The 9,281-nt window shown below is 41.1% G+C and overlaps 1 protein-coding gene across 1 annotated transcript; it reads left to right on the top strand.

Annotated features, from left to right (window-relative positions):
* The first annotated feature begins 487 nt into the window (after positions 1-487).
* On the top strand, positions 488-8,234 carry LOC110523460 (E3 ubiquitin-protein ligase TRIM39-like). The gene is made up of 2 exons (XM_036977083.1): positions 488-633; positions 5,851-8,234. The coding sequence occupies exons 1-2, from the start codon at positions 513-515 to the stop codon at positions 7,488-7,490; spliced, it is 1,761 nt and encodes a 586-aa protein (XP_036832978.1). The 5' UTR covers positions 488-512; the 3' UTR covers positions 7,491-8,234.
* Positions 8,235-9,281: the final 1,047 nt, after the last annotated feature.

Below are 9,281 nucleotides of genomic sequence, written 5' to 3'. Positions count from 1 at the left end.
ACATTTCACCTCTCCTCCAGGTCCTGAGTGGAACATGCCCAATGCCTCCATGTTCAGGCTACACACTCCTCTCATAAAGGCCTTCTTCACAGCCTCCTGATAGCGCTGTATCTCCCTCTGCAACCCCTGGGCCTCAGCCTGGACCTGCCTCAACACCTGAGAGACAGAGGGGAGGAACAGGAGGGACAAATAATTTATAATAGGAAATATGTGTAGAAAATACATGTCTGAGTGTAAGCAATGAGCACAAACATGTATTTGAATCTTTGTCATTCTGTGTGTGTGTGTGTGCGTGCGTACGTGTGTGTGATGGGGGGGGGGGGGGGGATAAAATGGTTTAAAAAATAAAAAAAACATCAGTTATATCAGTTTGTCAGAATGAGTTAGGCCATGTAAAGGGTTAAGTCTACCAGGAAGTGCAGCAAAACCTCATAACAGTAAAAATTGGGGAGGAGCATGTTGAAGTCATGCTGAAGTGAAACTTAACTGGAGAGACAGAGTGTGTATTGTACATGTTAGGACAGTCTCGCATACACTTCAGAAATATTTTAAAAACAACTACATGCTATAGGCCTTGTTTGATACAGTACTACAAACAGAAACAGCAGAGAAAGCAGCCACAGTTATACACAGGTGAGTAGGTCGATTAATTGACCTAGCCCTTGATCATGACTCTCAGTTCCATTAAATTACACATAAGAGTCATTGGAGGAAGGCATTTTCTGTAAGGGGGTAGCGTTTTGATAAGAGCCACGACGTTCGTTCTGAACATTAACGCGCATCGCTTTTTAAGGACATTTTCTTTAATATTGGCGAGAAACAATTTTCAGAAATCAAAAGGTTAAATTGATACACACCTTGATAGGGTTAGGATTCTCACACGGGCATATTTCTATGTTACTGTGCTTGTTAACAGAAAACAGAGTGGACTACCTGTGCTAATTAGCTATCTGTGTCTCTGAACACCTGTGTGTAAACGGGCAGACACCACAAACTTGTCACAAAATAATACTGTTGGCTACAACTGTGCTAAAACATTGTACAGTAACTGTGTATTTTAATGTAATATGAAATTATTTTACTGTAATATGACATTATTTTAATGTAATATGAAATTATTTTGATGTGATATGAGGGATTATGAGGGATTATGTTTCAAGAACCATACTTCAATATATTTACTTTTAGATGGAGTATTTTGCTGTTTTGGCTTCCAGAGCCAATTCGCCTTTAAACAGAACATGTAAGGTCCATTAGTCCAATATTGGGTTAACATTGACCTGGACAAATGAAGGTCTGATTACCTACAGTGTTTGTCTTCACCTGTTTTCTATTTATTTAAGGACTATTAGTTGTGTAATATGGTAAAATATGTATTGGAATTGGCTAGTAAGTATATCATAGTGCCACCTTGAGAATTATAGAGTTTAAATGATTATACACGGGACAAAAATACAGTACCAGTCAGAAGTTTGGACACGCCTACTCATTCCAGGGTTTTTCTTCATTTTTACTCTTTTCTACATAGTATAATATTTGTGAAGACATCAAAACAATGAAATAACACATGGAATCATGTAGTAACCAAGAAAGAGTTAAATAAATCAAAATATATTTTATATATGTGATTCTTCAAAGCTGTAATCAAGGCAAAGGGAGGCTACTTTGAAGAATATCAAATATAAAATGTATTTTGATTTGTTTAACACATACGCACAAAAAGCATATTTCGCCCCCAAAGAATGTGCACAGATTTGTTTACATCCCTGTTAGTGAGCATTTCTCCTTTGCCAAGATAATCCATCCACCTGACAGGTGTGGTATATCAAGAAGCTGATTAAACAGCATGATGATTGCACAGGTGCACCTTGTGCTAGGGACAATAAAAGGCCACTCTATTGTGCAGTCTCAAGGTCAACAGTGAAGAGGCGACTCCGGGATGCTTGCCTTCTAGGCAGAGTTGCAACAAAAAAGCCATATCTCAGACTGGCCAATAAAAAGAAAAGATAAAGATGGGAAAAATAACACAGAGGAACTCTGCCTAGAAGGCCAGCATCCCGGAGTCGCCTCTTCACCGTTGGCATTGAGACTGGAGTTTTGCTGGTACTATTTAATGAAGCTGCCAGTTGAGGACTTGTGAGGTGTCTGTTTCTCAAACTCGACACTAATGTACTTGTCCTCGTGCTCAGTTGTGCACTGGGGCCTCCCACTACTCTTTCTATTCTGGTTAGAGCCAGTTAGAGCCTGTTCTGTGAAGGGAGTAGTGTACAGCGATGTACAAGATCTTCAATTTCTTGGCAATTTCTTACATGGAATAGCCTTCATTTCTCAGAACAGGAATTGACTGTCAAGTTTCAGAAGAAAGGTATTTGTTTCTGGCCATTTTGAGCCTGTAATCGAATCCACAAATGCTCATGCTCCAGATACTCAACTAGTCTAAAGAAGGCCAGTTTAATTGCTTTTTTAATCAGAACAACAGTTTTCAAAAGGGTTTTCTAATGATCAATTAGCCTTTTAATTTTTTTAACTTGGATTAGCTAACACAACGTGCCATTGGAGCACAGGAGTGATGGTTGCTGATAATGGGCCTCTGTACGCCTATTTAGATATTCCATGAAAAATCTGCCGTTTCCAGCTACAATAGTCATTTACAGCAATAAAAATGTCTACACTGTATTTCTGATAAATTTGATGTTATTTTAATGGACAAAAAAATGTGCTTTTCTTTCAAAAACAAGAATTTCTAAGTTACCCCAACATTTTGAATGGTAGTATATATGTAAAGACAAGATTCAATCAAGAATAGTCTGATGGGTGACAATATTAGCCTATCACTTGTGAATTGTATAATATCACTTGTGAATGATGCCCAGCATAAGGCAAGACTTTTTTTCAAATCATAGTTGCACACCTCATGTAGGCCTAAATGTTTTGATAAGCTTTGTATTAGAGGTCTACCGATTATGATTTTTCAGCTCCGATACCGATTATTGGAGGACCAAAAAAGCCGATACCGATTAATCGGTCGATTTTTGTTTATTTATTTGTAATAATGACAATTACAACAATACTGACTGAATGCTTATTTTAACTCAATATAATACATCAATAAAATCAATTTAGCCTCAAGTAAATAATGAAACATGTTCAATTTGGTTTAAATAATGCAAAAACAAAGTGTTGGAGAAGAAAGTAAAAGTGCAATATGTGCTATGTAAGAAAGCTAAAGTTTCAGTTCCTTGCTAAGAACATTAGAACACATGGAAGCTGGTGGTTCCTTTTAACATGAGTCTTAGTTATTGTAGTTATTATAGGAATTATAGGACTATTTCCCTCTATACCATTTGTATTTCATTAACCTTTGACTATTGGATGTTCTTATAGGCACTTTAGTATTGCCAGTGTAACAGTATAGCTTCCGTCCCTCTCCTCGCTCCTCCCTGGGCTCGAACCAGCAACACAACAACAACAGCCACCATCGAAGCAGTGTTGTCCATGTAGAGCAAGGGGAACAACTACTAGAAGGCTCCGAGTGAGTGACGTTTGAAATGCTATTAGCACGCGCTAACTAGCTAGCCATTTCACTTCGGTTACACCAGCCTCATCTCGGGAGTTGATAGGCTTGAAGTCATAAACAGCGCAATGCTTGATGCACAATGAAGAGCTGCTGGCAAAACGCACGAAAGTGCTGTTTGAATGAATGTTTACGCACCTGCTTCTGCCTACCACCGCTCAGTCAGATACTTAGAAACTTGTATGCTCGTATGCTCAGTCAGATTATATGCAACGCAGGACACGCTAGATAATATCTAGTAATATCATCAACCATGTGTAGTTAACTAGTGATTATGATTGATTGTTTTTTATAAGATAAGTTTAATGCTAGCTAGCAACTTACTCCTTGTGGAGTGCAACGAGAGAGAGGCAGGTCGTTATTGTGTTGGACTAGTTAACTGTAAGGTTGCAAGATTGGATCTCCCAAGCTGACAAGGTGAAAATCTGTCGTTCTGCCCCTGAACAAGGCAGTTAACCCACCGTTCCTAGGCCGTCATTGAAAATAAGAATGTGTTCTTAACTGACTTGCCTAGTTAAATAAAGGTATAATAAAAAAATAAAATTAAAATTAATCGGCGCCCAAAAATACAGATTTCCAATTGTTATGAAAACTTGAAACCGGCCCTAATTAATCGGCCATTCCGATTAATCGGCCGACCTCTAGTTTGTATCACAACTAAAGTGGCCCAATAACTTCTTCACATTAAGCACATTACTCCGTTTTACAAGGGTGTAGAGCCTAACTGGCATACAAAAGCAGCGCGTGAGTTTCAAGTTTGGTGAAGAATTTACATCATAAAAATGCACATTTTTAATAAAAGCCTTACATACAATCGCATTTGCGGTCACTTTTGATAAAGGCGTTTTCTTATGGGTAACTGCCTTGTGCGTATTGCTGTGCTGATAATGTGAATAAATAGCCTAACCGTTTATCAACATTTTAAGCTAAATGTCTTGATCCGTTGCATCAGCCACATCGCGTAAAACTTTTTTATGCTAGTGGTTGTATTAATTTGGCATCTATCGCATCCCACAACTGTACCAGACCATGTTTTCTCTCACAGAATGGAATATGTCAACTTTTGTATTACGGGGTATAGTAGATGGACATAGGCTAGTGCTTTTGCTGTTTGTTAGGCCTACTCATCTTGTTGGCTGACGAAAAGTAAATGTGGACAGTTCTTCCAATACCTTCAACATGCACCTCGGAATTGGATAAGGACTCCCGCAGTTGCGTCCCCGATGTGTCTGTCTTCACTTGTAGCCTGTGAGAAAGACCCAATTATGTGATGGAGAGCCGTGTGAGTGAGAGGTGCTTCAGAGCGTGCAGCACTCAGGGAGAATGGCACAACGGCCACTGTCCGCTAAAGGCATGGATTTTTTTAGGGTGCATTACAGCCACACTAAGGTGATTCTGCCGTGGAATTCGTCAAATTCGTCAAATTGACATTTTAATCCATAGAGATGTGAAGGAGAAGCTCGTCGGATGTTGAGCTCTTCTCTTCTCTTCATGCAGCCTTACAATGTATTAAAAATCTAAACATACAGTCCAATGTTTGTAGAATAACTAAAGTTACATTAATAACTCTAAATGAAGCATATAGGAATACCTATTTCTTTGTTAATCGCTCAACACAGAATAGCCGCGCACTCCCTCAAAAAAAAAAATCCTTTCTATTTGATTCAGCTTTGTTCAATTGTATTCTTCATACTATGAAATAATATAAAATAATGCCAATGAATTCTAAGAAAATCTTGTCTGCTAAATGAACTAGTGTAGCTCACAGCCATTTGACATAGCCAGATCAGGATCTAACATAAGGACAACTCAGAGTATGCTATTCTGTTCTTCTGAAATAGACTACATTTTCTTCATATCATGCTTCTTTAGACCTGTCTAAAATAAATACATTATTTTTGTGAAGGTGTAGGCTATATTACCTGGATTTATTAGACTTTTTAAAATGTAGATGTTCCAAAGGTCTGCGTCAGTGGCTTGTAGGCTGTGTGTGGAAGCCAGGAGACGCTAAATGTGTTTGTTAATTAACGGTATATTACTGTGAGACACAGTTATTAGCTTGACAATGACCGGCTGATGACATTTCGTGACCGCCACAGCCCTACACGTTGCGTTTTATATTTTTGTTCAGTATAGTAGTTACATTGTATTAGTAAGTGCCTTTCAGGTCACTCAAAGACACTTTACATAAGCTCATGATTGTATGACCAACAAAGTATCAAGAGCTGACTCATTCCATTAAATGCTTTATCGTTTCACCTTTTCTCTCTGTCTAGATATGGCGTCCTCCAGCAGTTTCCTGTTGGAAGAGCAGTTTCTGTGTTCTATATGTCTGGATGTGTTCACTGAGCCTGTCACCATTCCATGTGGACACAACTTCTGTAAGGCCTGTATCAGAAAGTACTGGGAAAGAAATGACCTATGTCAGTGTCCAATGTGTAAAAACGTGTTTGATAGAAAACCAGATATTTTTGTCAATAATTTAATTTCTGAGATGGCTGCTCAGTTCAGGAAGTCAGTTCAAGTGAACACTACCAGCAGCCCAGACCAACGCCCTCCTGAGCCTGGAGAAGTGGCCTGTGACGCCTGCACTGGCACGAAGTTCAAGGCTCTGAAGTCCTGCCTGGAGTGTATGACCTCTTATTGTGAAACTCATCTGCAGCCGCATCAGATAGCCCCAGCCCTGAAGAGACACAAGCTAATTGCCCCTGTGGAGAACCTAGAAGGCAGGATGTGTAATGAGCACAACAAACTCCTGGATCTGTTCTGTAGGACTGACCAGACGTGTGTTTGTCTCTTGTGCATGAAAACAGAACACAAGACTCACTACACTGTCCCTCTAGAGAAAGAGTATAGACAGAGAAAAGTTCAGCTTGGGAAGATGGAGGCAGAAGTGCAGCAGATGATCCAGGAGCGACTTCAGAAGGTTCAGGATATAAAACACTTAGTAGAGATCAGCAAGAGAGACGCAGAGGGAGAGATAGAAGACAGCGCACAGGTCTTCATTGCTCTGGTGCGCTCCATTGAGAAAAGCCAGGCTGAGTTCATTGAGGTAGTTGAGGAGAAGGAGAAAGCAGCAGAGAGGAAGGCTGACGGGCTCATTAAAGAGCTGCAGCAGGAAATCGCTGAGCTACAGAAGAGAAGCACTGAGCTGGAGCAGCTCGTACACACTGAGGACCAGCTCCACCTCCTCCAGAGCTCTCCATCCCTCAGCACCCTACCTCCCACCAAGGACTGGTCTGAGATCAGTATTCACACCAGTCTGGGTGTGGGGAACCTGAGGCGAGCTATGTCTAAGCTGGAGGAGACACTCTGGAGTGATGTGAAGAAGTTGATGTATGATACTGAAATGAAGAGAATTCAGCAGTATGCAGTGGATGTGACTCTGGACCCTGATACAGCACATCCCAGTCTCAGCCTGTCTGAGGATAGGAAACAAGTGAGACATGTAGACAGGAGACAGAATCTCCCTGACAACCCAAATAGATTTTCCTTATGTACCGGTATCCTTGGAAAGAAGGGCTTCTCCTCAGGGAGATTCTACTATGAGGTGCAGGTCAAGGGGAAGACTGATTGGGATTTAGGAGTGACCAGAGAGTCCAGCAACAGGAAGGATTGCATTACACTGAGCCCTCAGAATGGATACTGGAGTGTGTGGCTGAGGAATAGGTATCAGTACCAGGCCAATACCTCTTCTCCTGTCTGCCTCTCCCTGAGAGAGAAGCCTCAGAAGGTGGGGGTATTTGTGGATTATGAGGAGGGTCAAGTCTCCTTTTATGATGTAGAGGCCAGGTCTCATATCTACTCTTTCACTGGTTGCACCTTCACTGAGAAACTCTATCCATACTTCCGCCCTTACAAAAATAATGATGGTAAAAACTCTGCCCCTCTGATCATCTCTCTTGTCAGTCTCTGAGTTTTCTATTGTCAGGCTCTGACTTTTAAAGCCTCACTGCTGAGTGAGCTATAAAGATTTGTGTTTGTAAACGTTTGGATTTGGATGCTGTTATCACAGAATTCAAATAACTAAGTGGCAGTTACATTTGCAGAAACCGTACCGTATAAAGAATGTCAGTACATAGATATTTTGTATAACATGTGTATTCTTACATGTACATATATATACTGCAAGTGTCTAGGGATAGGCTGTGTGTACTGTGACCTGCTGTTTAGAATGTATGTGTTTGAATTTGTTGTGCAAATGTTATGTATTAATTATAATCTGTCTGTGCTGACTGAAGTGTGTATATTACGCTCATGCAGCATACACCCTTTGTGAATAGTGGATATTAAAGCCAATAGTCTACCACTGAATATGTTTTTATTAGTGACAGCATCACAATAAGACTAGTAAATGTACACAATACAGAGGTGAGTATATGAGCCAAGAAAAAATATTACACCATGAGAACAGGGAGGGAAGAGAACAGGGAACAGGGAACAGTAGTTGCAGGGACTGTTCTGGTTTCTTCTTTTGTATGTTATACCGCAGGGGTACTCAAACTATTTGAGAAGGTCCGGTCACACAAATTTCCTAGGTGACAAAGGTCCAGATGGATATTGTCATTTATCGGCGTAGTAACAAACTCCCACCATGCGACCCCAAACTGTTCACCCCCCTCTTGTTGGCAGAGTGAGACATTTGCAATTTCCTGCAATTCTACACTATGCCATGGCGTGAAGGGAACATTTTAGCAGTTTTTAAAGCAAATTTCTTGAATTTCTACACATTTTCTATTTGCAGGGGTGGACTTAACATCTGGAATTTGGGGAAATGTTAGATGTGTTAGTCCATTTTTAGCTTAGTGGGTCTGTCTAGCTTGGGTTTTTGGTGTAATGATGGTCTAGCCAATAATAGGGCCCTCAAGTGAAGAAATTGGCTAGTGTTAGAAATGCCAGGTCAGATTTATTGTCCCAGTCCGTCCCTGCTTATGTGTGTTCATATGATACCAGTAATCAAATCCCGGTCGAATTTAGTCGGGACCCGCGGCCCGTATTGAGCCCGTTCTGGATCTGGCCCGCGGTACGCATATTTAGTAAGGTTGTTGTAGAGTGACATGTTTTCCTAGTAACAGTAGTGGTGTACATTAATGAACAACCACTAGGCTACACTGCTGCGCTGTCCTCTCTCTGCCCCATCCCCCAATCACTTTCTCACCTTATTTATCTCTCTCCCTCTCTCTCTTTCCAAAAGCACTGCAGGCACTTGCACGTTCCTCTCTTGGTTTTGAACCACTAATTGACAAAAGAATAAAAGGTGTTTTATATTTACGAGGCTTGCTGATGCACCTGTCTACAACGCATCCTTTTTTGTCTCTCTCTTCCTCTTTTCTCTGGACCTGTAAGCTATCCAGCAAAGACGTCTCACACGCGGATGATTGCCATGTTCTGGGGATTCACTCACATGGTTAACGCGTTCGTGTCTAACACACACACACACACACACACACACACACACTTTTCAAGGCAGAAACACTTACCGTACACACATGATGTAAAAACCTCAGCCAGCTGTAGACAGATCTGTTCTGCCTTGTTGTGGTTCTCCCTTTCCACCCTCTGCCTCCACCGTGCCATGCCATCCGGCCCACACACGCCTCTCTAGCCTGTAGTGGTGCTCAGCCAGCCTGCCACCCTTGGCCTGGGACAGGAGGACACACACAGACCTGGACACAGAGACACAGCCTAGATTCAGGACCAAAACAGT

This window comes from Oncorhynchus mykiss, chromosome 5, assembly GCF_013265735.2.
Source record: "Oncorhynchus mykiss isolate Arlee chromosome 5, USDA_OmykA_1.1, whole genome shotgun sequence".
NCBI classification, from domain to species: domain Eukaryota; kingdom Metazoa; phylum Chordata; class Actinopteri; order Salmoniformes; family Salmonidae; genus Oncorhynchus; species Oncorhynchus mykiss.
Note: the sequence above shows the minus strand (reverse complement) of the source record. Positions and strands in the feature narration are given on the sequence as shown.

Coding starts and splice junctions, on each gene's coding strand:
- LOC110523460 (XM_036977083.1), top strand. CDS start 513: ATGTTAGGACAGTCTCGCATACACTTCAGAAATATTTTAAAAACAACT. Junction 634..5,850: donor GCAGCCACAGTTATACACAG/GTGAGTAGGTCG, acceptor CTCTCTGTCTAG/ATATGGCGTCCTCCAGCAGT.